Source organism: Cygnus atratus, chromosome 2 (genome assembly GCF_013377495.2).
Source record: "Cygnus atratus isolate AKBS03 ecotype Queensland, Australia chromosome 2, CAtr_DNAZoo_HiC_assembly, whole genome shotgun sequence".
Taxonomy (NCBI): Eukaryota; Metazoa; Chordata; class Aves; order Anseriformes; family Anatidae; genus Cygnus; species Cygnus atratus.
Window position 1 is genome coordinate 107,718,180 of NC_066363.1, and position 25,672 is coordinate 107,743,851.

The window sequence follows — 25,672 nt, forward strand, 5'->3', positions numbered from 1 at the left end:
GATTGCCTTTTCCCAAAGTTGCTCTCTGATGAGATTTAGGCAAGCCTTGGTAACAGTGCCCTACCTAGGCTTTCCTAGGAATTAAGGTGAGATTTCATTGCATTTGGTAAATATGAAGGCAGGCTCCCTTTTGCAAACCAAGTCCCTTGCTGCTTGCTGCCTGTGTGGTATGGAAAAACACTGCGGGGGAAGGAGGGAAGGAAGCAGAGGCCAGCTCGCTTGCAGCAACTCACAATGAGAGTATCTTCCCTTGGGCTGCTGTCAGCAATTAAAACACTCTCTGTGTTTCAGTAAGTGCTGGGTCCTCTCGTCTAACACCAGACACTGAAGTGGGACGTGTGAGTTAGGTTTGTGCTGCCGTGGGCTCCGGATGACAGCTGGTGGAAGGAAAGTCACCTCCAAAGAGCAATTCAGCACAGCGATGGATGAAATGTCTCTCTTGCAGTCCATAACAGGAGAGGACAGTGAGGGACTCTCTAAAGAGCTGTTAAAGGCTGCAAGTGGATAACTGCTCACTGGGCATTAGGTACACTTGAAACACTTGAAAGCAAGAGAACTGTGAGCCTCTCCCTGCAGTGTCCTTGCACTTAACACGTTTTACCTCCGAAATACAGTATTTTCTTTAACTACAATTTAAACAAATCTTTAAGTTAAAAGCCCAGGCATAAACAAAACTATGCTTCAACATTTTTTTTTTTCCTGACTGTTTCTGGATCAGCACAATCGTGAGCCCTAATCACAGCTGTCCTATGAAAAATAAACAGTGGTGAACTCATATACACAGGTGTCCCACTCATGCTGGTGGGGATTCGCACGACACAGAGATCTGACTGCACCAGGATCCTTATGCATGTTTGAGTACTCTGTTTCATGGTCAGTACAAAGGCAGCTCTGCGCTAATTCCATATACAGTTTACATAAGGGACAAAAGGATGAAATAGTTCAGCAGGTATACTGAACGTCATACAACAGTTAAATTCTGACACATGTGGCTTCATGCTATTCTTTTTTCTAAAATTAAATGCCAAGACATACAATAGGCCTGCTGTTGACTCCATTTTAAGACTACAGAAAAACATAGATTATCCTTACAATGAGACAAATGCTTAAGCTCACTGCTTCATCTGGATGTAAGTTCCGGTCCTAAACAATTATCTGTTAAAATAACTGACATTTCAGGGCTTTGGCCAAACCCGTAATTGAACATAATCTTCATTTAAACATCATCTGAAGCAAAGCCATTTTCTTTTCCTGTAGAAATTCAGAAGAACAATAAACAGTTTGATCTCAGAGATTTTGACTTTGTTTTACTTTTCTGTTGAAAGTTAAATCTGCATAAATTGGAAACAAAACGGTTCATTTAGAAGATGTTGCAATGAAATGTTTCATCTTTTTCTGATTTTTGCATCCTTTTTTTCTTGGCTCAAAATATGCTCTGTAGATTAGTCTGATCAACCCAACTCATTTTTTTTTTCCTGAAAAAAAAAATCCTTTTATTTTGGTCCCACTTCTAAATACAGTCTTCTGTTTTAACAGGTCACTGCTGCTAGGGAATTGCTTTAAGGACTTGTCTAACTGATGTCATATGGCAAGCATGAAAATAAAACTACAAGGAAGGAACTGGAAGAAATATTGTTGGATTAATTATTCCACAGAAATGAAACTGGCATGATCATAATCATGTGGTGGTTTCTTCTGAAACATGACTGCTATTTCCAGGGTCTCTATATATTGATCTATTCCAGCTGTTAGCGAGCAAAAATCAGGGGCTCTTCTCCAGGCTGGATTTTATGTTAACATTGGGATATATTAAGCACACATGGTCCAAATCTGGCTTGTTTTTCATGGTAGAAAAATGGTAATGGCCAAAACTTAATAAGTGATGTATTGTAAAGCAACTATTTAGACAGCGAGAAGATAGTCATTCGTGGCCAGGCAGCCCAGTCAGCTCCTCAAATGCCATGAAAGATTAAACCTTCTCATAGGAGATCTCTGGAGATCAACTTCTTCTGCCTGGACTTTGGCAGGGGATCTGTGAAGTCTCCTATCTGCAATTGTGATTGATTATGATTTAATCTTGGTCTTAGATCTGCCGAGGAGGGCATTAATTTACAGAATAAGGATTTTTCAAAAGAAACTATTTAACCCCAAGACCATTTAGATAGAAAACCAGACAGGCAAGAGAAGAGGGTTTATAGAGCATGACAAAAGACGGATTGCAAAATGTGCAGTACTGACGTACAAAAGCTGTGGAACAGAAAAATCCTCCCAGTGCCTGTAGGAAGAGTTTTGTTTTGCAATGTGCCTGCACCTCGCAGGAGTCCTGCTGCCAGCCACTTCACTGAATTTCACAAATAAGCTGACAAGGCATTCTTTATCTGCAGAAGCTCAGTGTCGGCTGTGAAGGTCACCTTGACAGATGAACTTGCCTGGTGGAAAAAACCTCCTCCACAAGTAAATTAACAGGAAGGGCCTGAGCTTTTTTTCCAGTGCCATTGCGAGGGCCACAAGCCAGGGCCGTATGTACACTGGAAACAGTATGTGGAGCCATGTGACTGGGAGTAATTTCTTATGATGAATTTACAAACACAGGATTTTTTTCAGGTGTCTCTCTGATTTTTGGAAAAACAGTATTTTGCACCTTAATTTTCAGTCAGCTGGTAACATGCAACAATATACTCCTGTTAGGACCCTATAACAAAACCTATCTTACATTAAACTAACTGATAGAAAAGATGTTAGTTATCCTAAGCTCAAGGATTTACAGTACAATTCCCAAGGGAAGCCACTTACTGTCCCTCAGAGCCATCATTTCTTTCAAAGCTTGGAATGGAATGGAATGGAATGGAATGGAATGGATAGAATAGAATAGAATAGAATAGAATAGAATGGAATGGAATAGAATGGAATGGAACGGAACGGAATGGAACGGAATAGTTCAGTTGGAAGATCATCAGAGATCATCTAATCCAACTGCCCGACCTTTTCAGGGCTAACCAAAAGTAAAGCATATGAATGAAGGCATTGTCCAAATGCCTCCTAAACACTGACAGGCATGGGGCATCAACCACCTTTCCAGGAAGCCTGTTCCCATTTTTGACCACTCTCACAATAAAGAATTTTTTCTTAATGTCCAGTCTGAATCTCCCTGGGTTGCAGCTTTGTGCATTCCTGCATATCAAAAACAGAACAAGAAGGCCAGGAAGGCCAAGAAGATGACAGTCTGGTGGAAGGGTCACAGAGTGAGGGGAAAATGAGTAAGAAGCCCTATCAGTCACCTGGCAAGAAGATAAGGAAAATCATTACCCGTTAGTATCTCTGTATTGCAAAGTTTTGTTATTGGGAAAGAAGGACATGAGATGATAGCCTGCTACTGTTGCTCACATTCATCAGGACCAATTTCTGTATTTTGCTTCTCTGCAGCAATGGCCTGACCGTACTCCTGCCCCAAACCAGCTGTAGCCCTGAAGAGGTTTTTCAGGTACAATTTGAATCACCCCCTCAACAGCAGTGACACTCTGACCCTTGAAAGTCATCCTTTTCACTGATCCTTTCACATTTTGGTTTTCCTCATCCCAAACCACCTTTCCAAACTGGTCTTTCTGCTGCTGCTTCTACTTTGTGTTGCTCCTTGTGGCACGCAGACAAGTGTTAGGGGTAGGGCTTCTGCAGTCTAAAATGATTGCCTGCTTCTCTTGTCCAAAAAAAGAATATTCATAACATATGATGTGGTCTGAGGGTTCAAAGAGTATTATAAAAAGTATGGAAAACCAGAATGCATGACATCAAGGGATGAAGGGTTACTGCAACTTGAACAGAAACAGAGGAACTTTGTCTAAAGCCAAACAAAACCAAGCAATGGCTAAAAGTCCTGGATTACTGATTGGCAAATGTAAGACATTTGTTCCCCCTCTTCTCTTAGATGTTAACCAAGCACTGCTAAACTAACTATAGTTAAACCACTGTAATGTATCAGGGATATTTTTATGTTAACAGATGTTCTTCACTAATATGACTTTAAAAGTAACCACAACTGCCAAATTCGTATTTGGCCAGTAATCATTATTTTAAGAACTGAGGTGAGTTTCTAGTGAGCATCCAATGGCCTATCAACCAATTAACATCTTCTTAAAGGTGAGGATCTAATTTGAACAAAATGTCTTACTAGTTTCACCCATTAGGTAATGCTAATTTAATCAGCACCGTTATTGCATATTACTCGAGGGGGACTGTAAATCATAAAATGTGTTCCAGTAAAAAGTCTTAAAAAAATCCTTAGCTAAACAGTCTGAAAACTCTGTTGGACACAAACAGACAAAGGAAAAAAGTTTTTACTTTGTATACATAATTATGGCTCTGAAAAAGCTCAATCAGTTGCAAATGTTCAATCTCCAAAGTTCATTTCTCCAAACAGCAGCATACATAAGTCAAAGACACATCTAATTACCATGTATAACATAAATATTGGGTTAATCTAAAAATTTTATTAATTATTTGACATAAAAGCAGAACTGGGCTTGGCAGAATTCGAGAGGCCTGTCTTGTACAATACAGGAAAAAAGAAGGCAGAAGGAAAGAAAATTTAATTAGCAAGTGCAAAAGAAGGAATCAGTGATAGCCACTCCAGTGTGAACCACCAGAAATTTCAACATAAAAAAAATAAAAAATAAAAAATATTAGCCTGAGATAAAAACAAAAAACAAACAACAACAACAACACAACAATAAAAAAGATCAAAAAGCCCCCTCGAAAGCCAGTGTAATATTATTGTTTACCATTGACACGATTCAGTAGCATTAAGAGTGACAGTAGACAGAGATCTTCCTTGCCTGACTTCAATCTGGAGACCTACCTGACACACCAGGGTCAGGGTTTGGCACAAGTATTGTTGTCAAAATCTTGAGATTTTTGACCACAGCAGCTATGGTGCTAGCACTACTGACAGTGGTGTTTTACCTTTATCTGTGCAGGTCTGAGTGGAAGGCAGTGGAGACTCAGGCTCCCAAATGCATTTTTATCTGTTTGGGAAATGGACATACCCCTTCTCAATGATGCCTTCACAGGCTACAATGAGATTCCTACTTGCTTTCAGGATCAAGGCTTTTATCAAGATTTTCAAATCCCTGGCTTCAATAGTAGTGCCCAAAGCCACTATACACAGAGCCACCATTTCCATCAACTGCAGTAGACAACAGAGTGCACTTTCAGGGCCAGCGGTCACCTGCCATTCAGCTTTTCCCTCTCAGCCCATCTCACACTTGCTCAAATGCCTCTGGGAGGCCTGAGGAAACCAGCCATATGGCAACGTCACAGATTTCATGCAGTCCTACCAGGTGACTAGCCGAAACTTATTTCCTCCTGCAGCATTGTCCCTTGCATCGAGCCACTTGGGCTCCTCGTTGTCCATGTCACCACACTCACCCACCCATGTGCCGGTGGTTGCACTGGCCAGGCTTTCTTGGCAAGATGGAATAATATCGCTGATTGTGATTTCTACAAAGTGGTGGATCTGAAAGGGGCAGATTTGATAGGAGGTGGTGTTTCAGAAAGGCTTTCCTGGCAGCACTTTTAAGGACTGCAGTAGTCCTTTGCCAGCTGCAGGCAGCACTCTTTGGATGCAGTGGTGGGTAAGTGATTCACAGGGTCCAGGTTCCTATTCCTCTGCTGATTCACAGGAGTAAAGAGGAGAATTTACGTTTTACAGGACATGCATTATCAACTTAACGGTGGGTTATGGTAGATGAGAAAAATCATGCATTTTACAGGTGGCAGTGAAATCTGACAAAGTCACCCACAAAGGATGCATACAAACTTTGTCTGACAAAGATGTCCTTTACCCACTGCCCTCCTTGCATCCATTTTGGGGGTGTGTATGTGAGAGAGCCACCAGGAAATCCCACTGGACCATAACCAACAGATGGGCTGGACTAGCATATATACCCCAAGGGGCATCTGTACCAGTAAGGCAGTACAAGAAGGCAGAGACATACCCTCTCCCTCCTTCCCCCATCCTTCTGCAATTTGGGGCCATGTCCTGGTAGGGCTTCAGTGCTGTTTCTAGTATTCTGGCCCAATTCTAGGGTACACTGAGGCCTGTTTACAGCACTCATGAAATTTCAGTCTGCTGCTCGCGCCACCTCTGCTCGCTGTGTTTGTTTCTGTGTGCAGTGAAAAGATTGTTGTTGTTGTTATTATTATTATTATTATTATTATTATTATTATTATTATGCACTGGAGGTCTGAGTCAGAAGGAAAAGCCTCCTGCATGCTGCGCGTTGTACCAGCTACACTGAAAAATGCTGTTTACCATCAGGAGCTTACCTGTGCCAATGTAGAGCACTATGCCCCTTGGCCATGTCCTGACCACAGTTTAGGCATAAAATGTCATTTTGTACCCCCAAGATAGCTGTATTTCAGAGATGGAATTGCTTTTTCTTTTTTTTTTTTTTTTCTCACTACATTAACTCAGAAATTTAGGGATATAAGAAAGACATAACAATAACAACAAAAAGTCCCATACTCAATTACATGGCAATTTTAAAGCTGCTACCTAGGGTCCTTCTAGGCATACAGCTAGTGCTCTGATCCAGTGAAGAATTATTTCTAGCCCCAGAGGGTATGGACATATATGGGGACATCCAAGCTCTTAATCTGATCAGTGATCCAGGACTATACTTTGTCTTTCCCAGGCCCTAGGCCAATTTTATAACTGAGGAGAAGAGGTAAATATTTCCTTTATTTTTGTTTTTCTTTCTGGCAGGCTGCTTAGAAAATCTAGCAGCTGTTTGAAGATGGCCAGAAGTTCGTAATGCTGGTAAAATTTTGTTGTGGGGGATGTGGAGAGCGAGCAGGGATGACTAACACACACACACATACACACATATATGTGTGGACACACAAAAGGTTACAGAGCACAGGAGAGATCATACCACGGTGAAAGCAGTTTTTAAAGCATTATGTATTGATTTTCAAAGCACTAAGTAATGATCAGCTCACAGGGGAATTAGGAATCCTAACTCTGAAATGAGAACCTTGAACAGGCTTGACACTTCCCAAGAACTGTCTCTGCTTGCTTTGCCATCCCTTTCTAATTCTAGTTTTCAGACTGGTTACAGATCTGGCTCTACAACTTGAAAATTTGCTTTGGAGATGCAATTTACAGCTGCTTTTTGCAACGATTCAGTGTTACAGGAAAGAAATGGGGGCCAAGTACACAAAAGGTGCGCATCATGGTGACAAGAAGTGGTTGGAGTTATGGAACTGAAGTATTTCATACAGCACACATTGTCAGGCACACCACAGGGCCTGCTTCCCTAGTTTTTATTTGTTTATTTTATTATTATTTGATTTAAAAGCCAATTGCTCCTTTGGAATATATGCTGACAATGTCTGAGGATTTATTACATACTCTCCCTTCTCATCTATAGCTGAAGTTTTCATTTTGTTCACGCATTGAGTGAAAGGAGTTTTGAATAACTCCATGTAGGACCTCAGTTCAGGATAAAATATCATCCTACCTGGGGCCTATACTGCAGTTTCCTCCATGGGCAACCCATGGCTTTACCCTGCTTGGCAATGACTATTCAGCATAAAAAAAAATTAAAAAATGGGGGTTGGGATGGGCTGGAAGGAAAATTGCAGCCAGAAGTGCTAGGGCTCAGAGCTGAGAAGGATTTTTCTACAAACCAGGAAAATTAAGCAAGGGCTGATTCCTGGGGTGCTCAGCATTCTGGCCATGATCCCATAAAGCACTTAACATTAAGCATGCACCGGAGGGTGCCATAGGAAATAGCCTGAGCACTAAGAACCCTGCAGGATCAAGCTCCAAATGGGGACCAGACATAGAGCAGATGGTATTATGTTAGCTTTGCTGTGTTAGTAAGCTCTTTGGTTTGCATTTTAATTTCTCTCTCTCTTTTTCTTATTTTCCCCTTCTTTGCTTTTCCCTTTTCTGTAAAACAATCCATACATGCATGAGGAGAAGAGGACAATGTACTGAAATTTCCACGCTGCCTTTTCACAAGCATGGAGTTAAAGCAGGAGCTGGGCAAAGAGCTGCTTGATTTTAACACAGATCTGGCTTCATCAGCAGTGCTCGAACATGGACCATCAGGCGTTTGGACACGCTGATGAAGAGAGGAAAATGCTGACTCTGCCTCCTAGTGAGTTCCCCAAGCACATGCAATGGGTGTGTGGTGAGTGTGCCATTGTGTTTGCGAGCACTGATGCCTGAATCAGAAGTTATTCCAATGCCTTGTTTTTTGTGGGGTGGGGAGGTAGGATGGCTGAGCAGGGACAAGAAGAGGCAGCTGTCTGCCAGTTCATAATCTGGGTTCAAAGTGAAGCATGACTCCTGCTCAGCTCTCACGCACCCACTGAGGTCATCTGCCAGAAGGCAGTGAGAAGAAATTAAAACCCTAAATGCTTTTTTTTTTTTTTTTTTCAGACAAGCTCCTGGCTTTCCACTTCTTCCTTTCCAGCACAATGACAACTATCTGCAGAACTTCCTCAGCTCTGTAATTTGTGCAGCGGCCAGCTTTTACTTGATGTTTTTCAAACTGAGAGCTGCCCAACTGGGAGCCGTCTCCACTGGAGCTGGAGCCACCTTCTTGCAGGGGGGGCACCGCAAGCAGCCAACATGGGGCATGCTCTATGTCTGTGCTGCTGACACTGCTGGCTCTCAAGACACAGCCATCCAGGCTCACGTCTGAGCCTCAGAGCCTGAATTATGGCAAGTCGGCCAGCTGCCAGGCAGGTTTGGGCTATTTCTTCTGCGCAGGCTTGCAGCCATCACTTGTTCTGGAGCTGTGCACATGTGGGCTGTACAGTGAGACTCCTGAGGAAATTTCTGTGATCATTTTAGCACTCAGGCAACTGGAAAAGGAGCTGGCAGAGGCTCCAGGGCCTTTGCTTTCATGACTGCATTAATCTTCTCCTGGCCTTGGAGAGAAATCATAAATGAACTTAGCACATGTTCTCAAGCAGCTTTCTTTTTCCAAGATGTTTGTACAGTGGAACCTACGCTGATAAATGATTATGCCGGTGAAACAGCTAATGTAAATCAAACATCATTTGAGGATGACATAACATAATCATTTGAGCAAGGATGTCTGATGCTGTGCTGTTATTTAAGAAGTTGACAGTAACCCTTATGGCCCAGAACTTTTGAGATACATGGATTATTATTATTATTATTATTTCCTATCTAAGAACAACAGGCAGAAAGCATTAACGCCCCATTTTTTTCCATACTCAGGTATCACTCCAAAATATCACTTTCTTAGGAGTAGTTCAAGCATTCTTTCGGACCAGGGGAAAGATTTTCAGGTGCACCTCATTGTAAGAACTTAGAGAAACAAAGTTATTGTTACTGCTGGAAAAGTTCCCGTGTGGCACCTGAGCCATATTAACTGTCATATGAAAGTTTAGAGCATAGCAAATACGATATAATTCAAAGTTATTCTGCCATGAAAGACGTAAAAGCTTAGTTAAGTCACTTTTTATTTGCTCCCTATTAAGAGCAGGTCCTTGAACAGTTACAAAATCCCACAGTGGAAGTGGTAGCTTGTTAAATCATTGTGAGTGGCTTGCTTGTGTTTCTGAGTCCTACTACAGTAGGAGGGAATTAAAGTCATTTGGAGGTATCTGGCCACCAGATAGCACCTGTGGCGTTGGTGGGAATTTGACTATATATGTATATATTTTATCAAATAAAGAATAAACTGAAACTAAGCCACTTTCTATTTGTGATCTGCCTATTCCTCTAAAGTTTCCTCCAGAAAACACTAACATAATAATGTAGTTGCCATGATTCCAGGAGCTACACAAACCTGTGGGCAGCTATTTTTTTTTTTTAATTTTTCCTATAATTTCTGTCTGTATGTCTGCCATAGGCAGAGCTACATTTCTGAAGACAGCCAGGGAAAGTTTTCTGATCTCATTGTAATGCTTTGAGGCAATGATCTGGGCTGGTAGGTGGATCTGGAGGACCCCAGAGCACTCACCGGCACATCGCACATTCAAGCTTAGATGTCACCTGAGTCTGTCCCTCATGAGCTGCCAGACAACACAACTAATTCCCCCAGGTGTTTCTCCACAACAAAAGGACAATTCAACTCAATACGCTAAAGAATATGAATAAAGAATGTGTGAATCAGTCCTAGATAATGCTGCAGGAAACACAGGGTGAGTGTCACTAAGAATAAGTTTATGATAAAATTTGTGTCCAATGAAAATTAAACAACTATAGCAACTCAAAGGAGCCACAAAATTGCTCTTGTTATTTGTCTTGCTATTAGGGTTAAGAAGATCCCATCCATCAAAAGGTGTTCAGAGTTCTCAGAATTAAAGCAAGTCAGGAAACATTCTATGGTATAGTCAGTAGCAGTGTATAAATCAGGAATTTCCACCCAAGATATTATCAGATCATTTTCTTCATGCAAAATAAACTAATTTCATTTTTGTTAGGCAAACATTGGATTGTAGCATGAGGTCACAGCTAACCAAGAAGCTGCTCTCTTATCATAATTTGCAGGGAAGCAGGACTTTCCTATTTCCATATTGTATAGGATAATAGAATTCAAATACAGTGTAATAAGTCACTTGACCTTAGTCATTTAAAAGGTTACATAAAAGAAGTATACAGACTTGATCTTTAAAAAAAAAAATCCCATCAAATCTGGTATATGGAATGTGTATTTTCTTTTTTATCTTATTTTTGGTGTTGTTGTTGAAATGCCTGGTGACATCTGTGTGTTTCAGTTACTTGTTTAGACTTCTGAGTAACCGCTTTGATTTCAACCATCAATGTTTAATATTCTAGTCACAAACTTTCTTTTCCATATAATCCAATTACAAACCTTTTCAACAGCTTTGCTTTCAACAATTGCATGATCAAATCAGTAATTTAAATAAAGCACCACATCAAAACAACATGTTAAAGTCAAGATTCATTTAAAATAAGCTTCAGTTAAAGAAATTTATATGATCTTCTATCTATTTTCATCATGTTTTTAGTCTATCCATCACTTCACTGCTTGGTAATGGAAGAATGTACTCACCAAAATCTCTTCCAATGCTGTCAAACATGTCTCCTTTTCAAAGACTGATTAGCTAAATTTTTGTTGATGATAAGACAAATGCAAGATATAAAATTTATCCTCATAACAAAAGCATTAAAATGTTTAGTTGTCATAAAAGTAGATTTTAGATGTTTTTTGTCTTAATCATATATTTCCTATTTAATTAACCACCATAGCCACTTTATATCCTTCAAGTTTAAGTTTAGTAAAGTTAAGTAAAATACAGACAGGAGGATATAAATCTCCACCAATCTTCTTAGCCACCTAAAAAACATATTTCTGTCCATTTAAATTACTGACTATGGTCAGAATCAATTCAATGATTCATCCCTAGGACATACAACATCAACTACAAAGACCAAAATACCTTCCTAGTTCCAAAATTCTATAGGACTTATTGCCAGGCCACAAAAGAGCAACTCATCAAAAGTAAATAGTAATACAAAAAGCATAGAGAAAATCATGGGCAGAGGAAGAATCCCACAGCTCGATACTTACAGAATTTCTTAAAATCTACCCACTTCTTTCCATCTGCCAGCCAGAGGATAGCTGTGTAGGAGGCAGAAACACAATAAATACATCCTCTGTAACCTGTCCACACAGCTATTTGAAGCCTACTAAAGAACAAACTTCTGAGCAATTACATAATGACAAAATAACAAGAAGGAAAAACACATACATGATTTTGTGTCAGCTCTTCTGCTTTCTGCTGGACAATTCCCATGAAGATGGTGATGCAGAATATTTTTTGCTGTTAGCTTTGCCTAGTTTGAGCTTTTATAGCTGCTTGGATATCCACATCATTGTATTTGATTTCAGCTAATCAAGCATACAAATGAAAAGGAATGCAGACACACAGAACTGTAAAAAACACAGAAGGAAGTTTTTTCAAACACAATCCCTTTATTAGGCAGTGGTTCCAGTGACGCAATCAGAATAGGAAGGAAAGTCTGTGTTGCTTCATTGTTTAGTTTGGATTTGGGGGTCCAATGCTAACTTCTGATAATATTTCCATTCGTAAGTATATTTCTCTGAGGGCAATCCAAAAAAGTGTCTATGACGAATCTATGAGGAAAAAAACCCTATCGAACTTGCTAACATTTTCCATCATGAATGTCCATTACAGAATTGCCCCACTTTATTAGCTTTTTCTGTGTAGTTCAGCAGCTTTTGGCTGAAGTTTATTGTTTTTTATCAAAGTCCTATATATGCACAAAGTGGATTCAATAGAAATGTAATTACAGAGAACTTCAATAACTGATTCATCCCTGTGAGGAATTTAAGAGTTTTTAAATAAGAGGAGAATGGAATGAATACCATCAACGACCAAAAAGAAGCACTGCAGGATGTATCAATGATAGAGAGTTGGTTGCAGAGTACCAACACAACACATTTATATCTTCTGAGGCAAGCTCAAAGCCTACTGCAGCCAAGAAGAGTTTTGGATCTGACCTTAAATGTTGTGAGATGTCAACTACATTAGTAATACACAGATTCAACTTTCTGTAACCTCCACAGTTCAACAGTTAAAACAAACGTCCTTTCTATAGGCAAGACTTATCTGATCAGCTGATCACACCATGTAATTCTAAACAGGATTTTCCAGGTGGCATGTACAGAGTACTGTATCATCTCTCTGGCTTTACGTAGCGTGGTTTAAATGTTGGAAAGGCCAATGGTGGCAGAAATGTTAGCTTAAGCAAACAGGATTTTTCTTTATGTCTTCCAAACATAAAGTGCACAGCAGCAGTTTTGCAAAGCGAGCAAATTCTTTTCCTCACATGTAAAATTGATATTGAGGATTAGGAAGTTTCCTCCCCTTCTGAAAGAATATGTCAGTCCTCTCAGCATATGTGTTGTGTTGTTCATTGTTTATCCTTGAGACCTACTCATTGCTTTCCAATTATCTTCAGAGGATGCTAAATTTGGTATGTCGTAACCATGTTATAGGGCATTATGCATTTTATGGATTGTCAACAACGATGGGAAAAGTGGTATAAAGTTACAATTTAAACTAAATGTATATCACAGAAAAACACAGAAAAATACCTACTGAGCTTATTATCTTTAGCTATTCCAGTTTCTTAAGTATATTGACGTCAGAGAATGTTTTAAGACCCTGTGAAGATGGCCAAAGCCATAAATATATATTTTGTGTAAAGATATCAAAACTCTTTCCACTATCTATTATCCTCCTGGCTGTTTCTGGTACCTGATACAAACTGCTTTAATTAACTTCCAAGATGAATCCAATAATAAGTTTAAATGTATTCAAAGTCTTCAAAGACTGCCTGTCAAATGTTACTGCAACATCCAGTGAAGTTGTGGGTTGTGTCTCTCAGCAGACTTCAGGGTAGCCCCATAAACATGTATCTTTTCAGAGTTTGGTTTATTTCTATTAAAACAGTTGCAGAGCCTGAGGTACCCTTTGGGTTGGATAAAATGTAACATCTATCCCTCTGATGGAAACTCATCACCAATACTCTCAAAGGAGGTAACTTAATCTAGCTGTCCACTCCACTGATATAATTAGGAATGCACTTTGTCAGCCTTTGAGGGTTTAACTACAGCTGGCTGGGTTCGATGCAGTCTCTTAAACCAATCTGTTCTTAGTAACACCATCGCCTTCACAGAATTACAGACATAGTTTCAGCAGATATACCCACCTAACTGCTGAACGATGTTTTTCCATCCACTTATGCAGTGGTCAATGCCTGTTTTAGCAAAGCTGCAGCCTTGGGTCAGTGCCATGAATTGAATCAGAAACCAAAGGCTAAACTGGTATTTATAGAGTAAAGGTTATGAACCTTGTTTACAGTGTTTGAATATGGCTTAATTCAGCCCGTGAACATCCTGATCCAGCAGATGAGATTTAATTAGAAAAGAGATACTAATGGATAGCCAGATGCTGGCTGGCCTATCTATTGTTTAAGACACAGAAGACATTTCGTACCTTGTTCTCTAGGAGAATCAGATCTCTACTTTTCACACAGATTAGCTAAACTAGGGGAAAGAAATTTAACCTAATAACATTTCTAAATCTTTGAATTTATTCACCAGGACTATTTCTGGCTCCCTGCTATGCCCTTGACTCTTCTGCTGGAGTCTGCACAGATTCAGATGATGAATTTTAGGTACCTTTACAGTACTGTCAATAAACTTTGCTAACTGGATATCACAAGCACCACTCCTTTTTCTTGTGTTTTGCTCTGCTAGGAATCCAACTTGCATAAATGAATGAGATATTCTGTTATGGTTCAAGCAAGTTAGATAAAGTTTCTCCTCCAGCCTGCAAAATATTTGAGAAAAATGCAGCACAGCTTTTCACCTATTTACTTTAAGCATCTAGCCCTGAAAATAGCCAGCCTAACCTATTAATCAGCAGACTGGCCTGTTCAGAAAAACATACCCTTTTTTTCTTATCAGTCCTGAAGCATTAGTCTAAACACTTTGAATTCCAGCCTCCAACGCTGTGCCAGTAGGCTGGACATAGAAGGGTCAGAAGCTGTATAGCTGTGGCAGTGCAGAGCTGCAACCATGCACTGCTTGGGCAAAATGCTGTGGTAACACAGCTATACAGCCCCTGGACACTGGCAAAGAGAAGTTGGATTTGCTTGCAGACACCCCCCATAAATATTCTGAATTCCTATGTTGTAATCATTTTGTGGTAATTCACTAAGTCTATGGATTTATTACCTCACTACTAAACCTTGTGTTGTCAGACAACTTTTTGATTTTTTCAGTACTTAATTTTTTTCTTTCTGCCTGTAATAAAGATTTTCAATGGGTATTAAAATGTAGGCATCACGTCTGGGCCTGACATACTTTGCATACACGAATTTCAGTGTCCTGTGTTTGACAGTAACCAGAAAAGGACAATGAATTAAATAAAAAACAATATGCCTCTTTCTTGCTTCAGTAAGTCTCCATATAAGTAGAATTTTAACCCTGAACAGTAAAATCTACTCTATCTTCTAGAATTCTTGATAGCACTAACACTTTTAATTATAGGGATTCTCATTATCTATATGAATATCATACCCCATGTTTGAATCTGGAAGGAGAAAATGGGCCTCCAAGGATATCCTATGACAATGAACTCCCTGTATGAATGGGTGATTATTTGCAACTACAATGACTTATTGCTGCATGGCACATAACACAATTAACTCCAGATTTACTTGTTCTCGGTATAGACTGAGGCAAGCTGGTTTGGTTTGCATGGTCTTGTTGCATTTCCAAGAGTGGCACAGTTAACATCATTCCTGGCTTAGCTAAGTTTTATATAAAAAAAACTAAAACAACAACAACAAAAAACACTAACTAAAAAAAGCCATAAAAGCTGGTGCTCATTAAGGTTGCAATGTATCTTGACCACAAAAAACAGCTGCAGAGTCAATGTCCCTCCCAAAAATCTGTGGTGTGCTTCCTAAATACAGAACATGGAGGTTCTGGATGCTGAAGAAGGGTTTTCAGAAAGAGACATAGCAGTTTCATTTGTTTTGTTTATTTTTAATTGCCACTCTTTGTCAGAGGCAACAGATGGCTTGAAGAAATATGCTTCAAGAAGACTCAAGTTAATTTTTGACTTGTGGGCATGTAGTTCTAATGCATGCCATATGTTTTGTGAATTGCCAGTGACACATGGGTAGTCTAAGCTTCACGCTTCTTCTATAGACTTGTGCATACTGTACACACACACAGAGAAATAAATTAATACTTCCAGAAACTTCATGTTTTCTGTAATGTTATCCTTAAAATCTCATAGTTTATTGCTTTTGCTAATTGAAAGAGAGGAGAGAAACAAGCAAGCTAGCAAGGCAGCAGTAAAGGATCGCCGCAGGTTATTGAGGATTATGGGGAAATGAATTCTCTTAGTAGAAGATGCAAGAAGGACCTTACAGAAGGCGGTCACAATAGTTCGAGCAGGACACTTAAGACCGTCACATATTTAAAAGACCTCTCTCCTGCACTTGGCCAGCTGTGCTTCCTTCCTTCTGCCTACCCTCTCTCCAAAAGGGAGCACTTTCAATGTGAAATCCTGCTGCCGTCTGAGTACAAAGGCTTCCCTTGTCTCTGTTCATCAGGATAAGCTTGCTCTTTCCTTTCGCTTCCTTGCACACGCATGATCTGGGCACCATCTGGCCTAGAAATGGCCAAGGACAGCCAAATCTGCAAAACACCTTCGGAGAATGCCCTAGGCTTCCCCGCTTCATGTTTCACCTGTAACTACAGCACAGATTTTACATTTATCTTCATTACATCCAGACTAATGTTTAGAACTTGAGTTTTCACTGTATTTCAATAACAGAGGAAAGCACTGCAAAAGGAAGACAGGCCTACGTACCATTATGTTTTAATTACTTAGCACTTCATACTGATGTCTTATTCAGCAAGAATCCTATTAAACAGGAGGTCAGCCTCAGCTGAGGGAAGAGATGGCATAATCAGATCACTCGTTGCCTTTAAGCAAAATTATTGACAATAAATATGAGTTCTGATGGCTTGATCCAATTTCCATTGAATTCAAAGGTAAAACTTCCATTGACTGCACATCTCCTAAGTACACATTAACTCAGTCCATGTGTATGAGCAATGCTTATATCCCAAATTATATTTCACTGCCGGATTTATTGTTGACGTTTTATTAGAGGAGAATATATATATAAAAAAAAGGATATTTCATGTTAGAGTGAATGTTACAACTATTCAGGTATTGCTTTCATACTAAGGCTAACCTTAAAATGATCTGACTTTCTCACTTTTAAATTCCCTCTTGACTGCTAGGTATGATCATCACTGGGCCAGAAAACAAGCCTAGATGATATTTTGTTCTGAGCTTTTATTAGCTAGAGGAAAAGAAACTGATGGGGAGGAGGCTCTCCATTTCCACCCCTACAATTTGCATAGACTAACCCAGTGCCTGGGTGACTGCAGACTCATTGATGTGGAGCAGTTAGCAAGAAACATAGCACTTACTGAGACGAATTCAGGCCTTGTATAAAGTTATTTCTTCCCCAGATCTGTCCATTGTGAAGCCAGTATCCTTCTGATCAGCTGTAGCAAAATGTGAGAACTTACAGGTGTAGAGATTCTTCATCTCCAGCAGCAACCTGTGAGAGTTGTCCCGAGGTTTGGCCTACAGATGTTTAAAACACAGTTCCCCAACAAGCTTGCCTCTTACTCATCTTTCAGCTGATAAATGACGTCAACCCAGCTGGACTTCTACATCTGATACAGTTTTTCAGTACATATTGCCTTCTGTCTCTCTGCACTGCTAGGATTCTCCTACCCTTCATGAAAAGGCTTATAATCGTTATTTTGCTCATGACATGTTCAGAGCATGTTCAGAGTCCTGAGGTAGAAATGCAATAATGACAACACTTAGTAGCAGAGTCTTCCGTCCCTCTTTTGTTCAGCCTTTTTCTGTTTAAACCTCCAGCATATGTCCATCCTACACTGGATGACTTCACACATCTGAAAATCCCACAGGCTCACAGTAGCTGAATATTACACATAGCATCCTAAATAAGAAAACATAGCCGCCTTCAAACGAACAAGCTGATAATAGGCTCTCTGCTCTAGTGTTTGTTCCTCTCTCTTTCCTCAGAGACCAGAGGCTCCGGCAGTGTCTGGAAAGTTAACAGATACAGACAGGGGAGGAAGAAATGAATTACAGAGCTGAGGGATCCCTCACAGTGCATCAGTCTTTCCCTTGCATTAATTACAAGGGATGCCAACTCAAGCACTTCTGCTGACCTCATCTAAAACAGTCCTTAACAGTAGCAGGGGCTCTTTTTCAAACAACCTTTTAAACCATTTCAGCTTTCGACTTCAAAATCAACACCTTAAATGTCATTTGGAAACCCCTTGCCACATGTCTCTGTTGGGACTTGAGGGTTGACTCTAAATGGCTCCACCACACAACGTCCTTTTGATAGAGGTTTCTTTTCTCATTCCTTTTATTTGCACACAAGGGGAGAATCAGGTCTTTCTGCCTTCCTTTGCTACCCTCATCCTTTCAGTCCCTTTTTTTCTCTTTTTTCTCTCCCTTCAGAGTCCCTGGCACACACAGCAGGACGCGGAGGACCATGATAGGGACTATTGCTACAGAGAGAGAAAGAAGAAGGCTGGCAAACGGGCCAACGACCTGGGGAGGATGCTACAGCCATCTGCCTGGGCCACGGGCCACTCTTCTCCTGGTTCCCCTCCCATTCTTTTAAGGCACCCAAAATGACGGTATCTGAAGGCTGCACATGGTCCCACCCTGATGGCAGATGCGCTGCCTGCCAGCCGGAGCAAAGCACTGCAGAGGGCCAAGTGGCTGCTAGTACTGTGGTTAGCCAAAATCCAGGACGTTAACTTGATCCTTTGCTATGGATACTCAGCACTATTTCAGGACGCGATTCTATATTTGTACGGTGCTAACCAGATGCTTTTCAGATACTGTCCTACCTAGGACTTTTACTAGTATTCCATAATTGTGTCTTGCAGTCCCCACTGCTGCACATTTTCCACACATTTACACCGAATTATTTTGATCTTCTGTGCAAAAATAACACTTCACAGTTCTTGATTCCTGGCTGTTTGCTATGCCAGTGCTGTCAGTGTGCCAGATGCAATCTGAAGGTGTCTGTGTAGGGCATGCAGGGCTTTCAGGTCTTATGTTTTTTGCAGGCAGCTCCAGCCCTCATGTAGTCAGAGATAAGTGACTTAGTTAAAAACGAATGGGGCAGCTGGCTAAATGCTCAACCAAACAAAATGATCAAAGGGATGGTGCCAGATGTTTTTCATCAACTCTGCATATGGAGGTACCAGGGAGAGCAGCAGGAGCACCAAACTAAAAAGAAACCAGAGAAGCCAACTCTAGTTTCAACCATAACATGAGGAACTGGCTATAAATATTACATTCCTCAGTGAGGCTCCCAGAGGACATTCTGTAGGTATTTCTAAAACCTACAGGAAAAGCGTGTCTACTATTGTCTGACTTATTTATATGCATCCTCTCACTAAATGCTTTATTAAGAATCATAATTCCTAGCATCTATAAAAAATATACTTTTAAAACCATATTTTGGGAAGCTGATGGAAATTATAAAAAGTCTTAATTTTTCCACAAAACATACTTCTTGCCCAGTCTGTGCCAGTATAGTATTTTCTTAAACTTCTGTTTCATGGAGTTTTCTTTTACCACTTTTAGTACATTTTAAAAATTTAATTTTGTCGTTTTGAGTCCAAGTTACTGCAAGAGGCTCAAGCCATTGCAAGATTTACTGTGGAAAAGGAGCCAGCTCTTTATTTTTGTCTTCTGGGGAAGTTTATGGTAGAGCAAGATAAACATCCAAAATAGTTAAGGTTGTTTATCCTGCATCACTTAGAAGACATTCTTGACATCACTTGTATACAGCTGAGCAGGGGAGCTGCTCAATCAGCCTGACAGAAATTAAACCCAGATCACCCAGCCTCGGGGCATACAGACCTTACTTCACTGTGATAAAATCTGCTTCTGTTGGGATAAAACCTGAACTGCTCATGCAGTTCCTCTTGTCACAAGCTAAGTTTCGGTGCATAAGGGATTCTCCTCCAGTTTTACTCTTTCCAGAGACAACAGTCATTATTTCAGGACACTTTATCTCACCCTAACATATCTCTGTTGTATCTTGGGGCCAGCAAAAGGGGATGAATATTGCACAAGGATCTCCTGCTATGCTTGTCTGGTGCAATGATTATACTATTGGCCACAAGTCCACAAGTCCTAGACTTGCAGAGCAGGGATCCTTGAAGCTGTCAACAGGTAATTCGAGGTGACACAGAAATTTCAGAAATTTTTCCTGTTCTTGAGTCTACAGTTTAGTAATGCCTGCCTGAATGTCCCCCCCTGATGACAGGAGGAGGCAGACATGCTGAACATGTAGAGATTGGACAGCCATTTGCCTAAAACAACTGGAAATGCCAGACTTTCTCTTGACTAGGAGAGAAGCTATGAAAGGAGTCCCGGCTGCATTGTTCAGTGGTGCTGAAATCCATTTTGTCCTTTGTAGCATGTGCATAGGTTTGGTAGGATGTGTGATTATTCATTGTAAGGATGTGCCCTTTATATCTGCTCTAAGCCATTCTGCAGGAACAAAGCCTGTTAACGTGCGTTTTCTGTCCCCTGATTCTAATGTCATGCCCATACAAGCTTAAGCCACCTATTGCAATGGAGATATTTGTGAATTTCAGTACAGGATGAGCTCTTTGCTGGTAGATATGCCAGTAACAAACAGGCTGAGGAACTCACTAACTCATACTTGAGTCAAGGAAAGCTTGAGCATGACTCACCCAGGAATGCTTTGTACTCCCCTAATTGCATAATTACCTTACAGAGCTCACTGGCCATTTGGTAGAGAGGTCATTCCTGTTTCCTCTGAGCACAGGAATAACTCCTCCTCACTTCTCTCTTCTACCAAGCAGGATAAAAAGGAGATGTGATGAACACATATGGCTGTGGCACCACTTTTCCTGTATATAATCTAGGAGCAGTATTTGTGCAGAGCTGTAAAGTCCTTCGTTCTCTGAAGTGAGGATGGAAAAGGTGACCAGTACTAAACACAAATAAACACTTTCACCTTTGCATTGGGCTGGTGTCTGTAATGAAAGGGGTAGTGTGATATTCTGAGGTGTTTGGTACTGGTATTTGTGTTATCTGAATTCTAATAAAGGGGATTAAAAACAAGTGAGTGTCACAAACGCAGGAGCCTTCCCCACTGTCCTTATATGCTGCAGAATTAAACTAACCGCTAATTGTGAAAGAAAACAGAGACCCCCCAATACCTAGTTCTCAAAGGCAATAAATTACAAAAAGATATGAATAATATGAATGCTGTAAAAAATTGCAGTCATGTAAAGTGGATGACAAGGATAGTGAAGAGGCCTACATGTCACATGAGAAAAATGGAAAAATGAACTTGATAGTTGCATTAACAGAATTAAAGGAAGATGAGGATGGAGAATTCCCCTGGACCTCTAACAATGTCAGCAGTGCAGTTTTCAGAGCTCACCCCATTTGTGGAACTGGTGAAGTTAAGTCCGGGGGTGGAAAAATAGGATAATGATAGAAATGAATGATACAGATCACTGAAGAGGAGATATTTAAATACAGCTATCTTTAGTCCCCCTGACACTCTCTCGTTCTGGAGAATGGATGGAATTAGTGGCCTCTCTTCTTAACCCTTTTATTAATAGTACAAAACAGTAAATTTGGAAGATAGAATTCTCCCTTTGCAGACCAGTGGTGGTATCACTGTGCAGTCAAATTTTCATTCCGCTCTCCCATTTGTTACACATATGAATTTACTATCCTTTGCACACTGGTGTATCTTCCACTCAAAGTAACTAAAGCACATCTTGTCCTGATCTCCTTACCGTCCACCACCAATATCACCTAATCTATAACTGGGCAGATACCCTCTCCATTCATTGGGTTTACAAATGAAAATACTTATGGTTGCTATATTTTGTGTTGATTTTAATGCTGCACAGGTATGTTTTAGACATGAACACAGGATGTCCACTTGATTGGCCCTTCAAGAATTGGAGATGAATTTGAAGCCAAGTGGTCTGATGCATCTAAGTTACTTTATTAGTGTAAACTTTTGTGTCTGTGAACTTCTCAGCTGCATACCTGGGTTGGCAAGAATAACTAAGTTTGCTGATTTATTCTGAGGTTCATGATAGGTACCTAAATGTTTCCTCTTTTTATTTTATTTTTTTTACTTTTTATCAGGGCCTCCTTAAATAGTGGGAAGCAGAGCAGTTTAATGCCAACAGAGGCTGCACTAGCTTCCCCTTTCTGTGAGAAACCTCCGTTTAGAGGGTTCCCAAAGTGAAAGTGTAAGAGAAAACATAGCTGGGAGAGACTTACATCCAAGTCTGGCAAGTGGAGTTGTGGAGCATCACTCCAAAGCTAGAGACATGTTTTGGGGAGATAAAAGAAAATGAAAGATCTTGATTGCTAAGCTGAGAGAGAACTGACCAGTAGTCTATCAAATCAAAGGCTAAAATCCAAGACTGATTCTGTTCATACAGCTACATATCTGAAGTATGGACTTTGTTAGAGCTACATCTAACTAAAGCCAACAGAATTAAGAGGAAAGTCACACTCTGCGTCCTAATTGCTTTTGTTATTAAAAGAAAAATAGACAACATTTTTGTTTGTTGCATGCTTTTTCAAATCATTCTGCTAGAGTCAAGGAACTGGCATGCTGTAGTGCAGGCGGCTGCCCTGGGATCAAGGAACACCAGACAGAGGTTATAGTAAAGCTGCTTGCATTAGGATGGCGGCAGAGGAAACTGTATAGAAAATGCAGTCCAGGAAACAGTTCTTAGAAGATGGAGTAGGGATTAAGTGAGAACCTATTTTACTATTTGCTAAAAAGCTCAGTACATTTGCCTTCATGGACTCTGCATTCCAGAGGACTGCATGCTGGGTTAATAAAATCCCTCTCCTGAAAGCCTTTGGAAACTCAGATGGTCACTGACTGCCCATATGGCAGAATTTGGCTATTGCTATTAGACAGCTGCAGGAAGTTGAAGATAAGAAAGGGGAGACAGCACCAAAACCTTATGGACACACAGATACACAGAGAGACACGCGGCTTTGCCTCATGGCAGGAGCTTCCAAAACATGTTTCTCATCAAAATGCCAGCATCCTCATTTTTTTTTTCTTTTTCTTTTTCTTTTTCTTTTTCTTTTTCTTTTTCTTTTTCTTTTTCTTTTTCTTTTTCTTTTTCTTTTTCTTTTTCTTTTTCTTTTAGGAACTGCAATTTGCACTTCTCCTTTTCTCCTTTTCTTAGGTGATGTGTATGTGATTTAAACCCTCAGACATTCTGGGCTTAAGTTCCAAGTGCATTTTAAAACAATGAGCACACCTACCAGCAACACAGAAAAACACCACATTTCCGTTGCTCAGGCTTAAAGGGAGGCTCAGTTTAGCATTCTTCCTTGGGGAAGAAATGACATGTTCCCCACTAACTCAATGCCAAACCACTGCTCTCTGATTTGAGTAACAAATGCCATTCCTACTGCGTCTAAAAGACCAAGCTCTGTTTCTTTTCTTAACATGAAATTGTGTATTTTGGTACTGCTCTCAGACAACAGTTTAACAGAACAAAGAAGTTATCTTTATGAGACAGCCAGGGAAATACACAAAGAACAGGAAGATGCAGCTAACCTAAATAATGACAATGAAAATAAAATAACCATCAGGCTATAAATAAACAATATGAAGTAAATATCATTATTTTTATTAACAGGAGACACAGACTTAATTCCTGGGGACAATTATATCCACTGTTTCCTCAGACTTCAGTTTTGGTTTCTTTCAGTCAAGCCACAGAAAAATGTTTTCTACTTTGTTCAACTTTTTACAGTATGAACTTCCACACTACTTTTGCTGGAGAATACTGCACAGAACAGACACTTATGTTTAGGAGAAAGGTCAGATTTTTCTAAAACAATAAAATTGCCCAACCGTGCAAAATTTTGAACTGCGCAAATGCATGCATTCATACAGAGCAGGGAAGTAAACATACACACCACTGCATTAATTAAGACAATACTTAGTTTCCTGCAACACAAAGGAATTTTCTTATTTAGATTAGTTCTCTGATGATGCAGGCTCCCATTGTGTGTATGGGGGTGTGCGAAGCAGCAACTGCAGTTCCACAAAAAGGCAAGGGCTGGACCTGACCCAGTGGGTGAGTGGGGAAGGAATCAAATAATCGCCTAATCCAGAGCCAGGACCAGTTTTCTGGGAGCCAGCCTCAGTCACTCCAGCCCTCTGTCTTCCCTAAAGGACCTGAGCAGAAGCCTGGCGCACATGCTGTGTGCCTGGGGATTGTCTTGTTGGGATTCCCGGGCGGGAAACGGGCTCAATCTGTCATTTACACAGTTTAAAACAAGCACTTGAATTTTCCACTCCTGGCCACAACCAGCAGTGCCGGGCTGAATTACTTTCCCAGCTGGAGGCAAGAAACGTGTGAGAGCAGAGTGCTTACCAAGTGGCCGAGCAACTGGGCAGCCTTGAAGCACACAACTCAACCCGCGCACAACATCCCCGAACCTCGGCCTTTACCTGCTGCTGGGTGAGTGGCTGGAGGGGACGTCCTGCACGAAGCTCTGCTCCATGCCGGGGATCCTGGCGGGGCTGTGGGGGTGGTAGGCTGTCAGGACCACGCTGCCTGAGTCCTTCATCTCCATGGTCATAGGCACATGTCGGTGACAAAGGCGGCCGGCGAGGGCTCCTGTCACGCAAGTGAGCACACGGCCTGACCCTGCAGTCGCCTCTCGCCACCGTTTGCTGTCAGGAGAGAAGCGTAGCCCAGGCACGGCGCGTCTCCCTGTCAGGAAAGCTGAATTAGCATATATTCAAAAACACCGCCCACAAAACAAGCCACGGGGAAGTTACTACGTTCCTAGGAAACTAGAAACCTGAGATAATCCTACAGGGCACTGCACGGCCGCGGGGAAAACTTCTCGCTTTTTTTCTTTTTGTTTCTGTTTAAGAACCCATTTCTTGATACGCCTCGTGCTCCCAAAATAGGCACGGCAAAGTAAAGCTATTTGCCAGCGAAGCAGCAGAGTGAGTGGTGAGAGCTATTCAAACATAAAATGTGGTTTGGCAGTGCAGGGACTGACATTTAAACTGCTTAAATGAGAGACTCGAGAGCAAAGTAGGCTGTGCTCTGTTTAAATAATCAAGGAACAGTAACCTTGATTTCCTACACGCCAGATCATTCCTGTGGCAGGGGACTTTACTGGCTTTCTGTTGAACTCCAATGAAGCTTTCATTTTGCCTGATACTTCTGTGTAAGTAATTAGAAGGGCACCGGGAAATGAGAGAATCCATTTTACAACAGTTTATGTTCATCTGTAGCAAGTCCATAAATAAATATACTCTGAGATGCTCAGTATTTTTTCAGGCTTACTTGTGATCTTTTGAAATGATAATGAAATGTTTTTCCTCAAGAGGAAACAAGCAAACAAAAAGATCAGAGTGCAATTTAGGAATTAACACCCAGAGAAAACTGTGTAGATAAAATAACAAAACTTACACAGCCCTTTATTTTCCCCTCCCACTCCTTTAGTGTTTGTTGTTGTTGTTAATAAGTGTTTCTGTTTGTTCCTGAAAACTATTGTCCTGCTTACAAAGCCATGGGAAGGATGCCCCTAATTTTAATCTACAACTGTAGAGTACTGCTTTACTGTCACAGGTCTCCAAGTACCTTGTGAGCATGGGAGTAAGACAGCAGCCCCTGTGCATCTTCCCCACAGCTGCTAATGACATCCCTGGCACAGGTACAGTGCCAAATGCTTGTTAGGGTCCTCTTTCACATCCCCTTTTGTTAAGGTGCTCTCACCAGCACTGCTGAAGGGCTGCCTGAATTGCACTGGCAGTCTCTCCAGTTGACAAGGTAAGGTAGCTCAGGTTTTGAAGGGCACAAAAATGATTCATCTCATCTCCACCTTCCCCATGAGCTCCTTATCCTGCCTGGAGGGGCACAACCATTTCAATCAAATATGCTGCTGCAACTCATGCAGGCAGTGCCCA

General features: G+C 40.8%; 1 protein-coding gene and 1 long non-coding RNA gene across 5 annotated transcripts in view; one reads left to right on the plus strand and one right to left on the minus strand.

The window, feature by feature from the left end:
- The window catches only part of ARHGAP28 (Rho GTPase activating protein 28), a 79,444-nt gene extending 54,773 nt beyond the window's left edge, over nucleotides 1-24,671 (minus strand). The window contains exons 1-2 of one of the 4 annotated variants that reach the window (XM_035564114.2): nucleotides 24,553-24,606; nucleotides 24,197-24,461 (exon numbers count right to left, since the gene is read on the minus strand). In XM_035564114.2, the coding sequence (XP_035420007.1) occupies nucleotides 24,197-24,327 (131 nt within the window). In that variant the 5' untranslated portion in view covers nucleotides 24,328-24,461; nucleotides 24,553-24,606. Of the gene's footprint in view, nucleotides 1-11,579; nucleotides 11,943-24,196; nucleotides 24,511-24,552 lie in introns of those variants that run through there. The other 3 variants (XM_050708531.1, XM_050708532.1, XM_050708533.1) reach the window with 3 other exon arrangements.
- Nucleotides 21,848-25,672, plus strand: part of LOC126913164 (uncharacterized) — a 39,320-nt gene continuing 35,495 nt past the window's right edge. The window contains exon 1 of the long non-coding RNA XR_007707781.1: nucleotides 21,848-24,206. This is a non-coding gene — a long non-coding RNA (uncharacterized LOC126913164). The remainder of the gene's footprint in view (nucleotides 24,207-25,672) is intronic.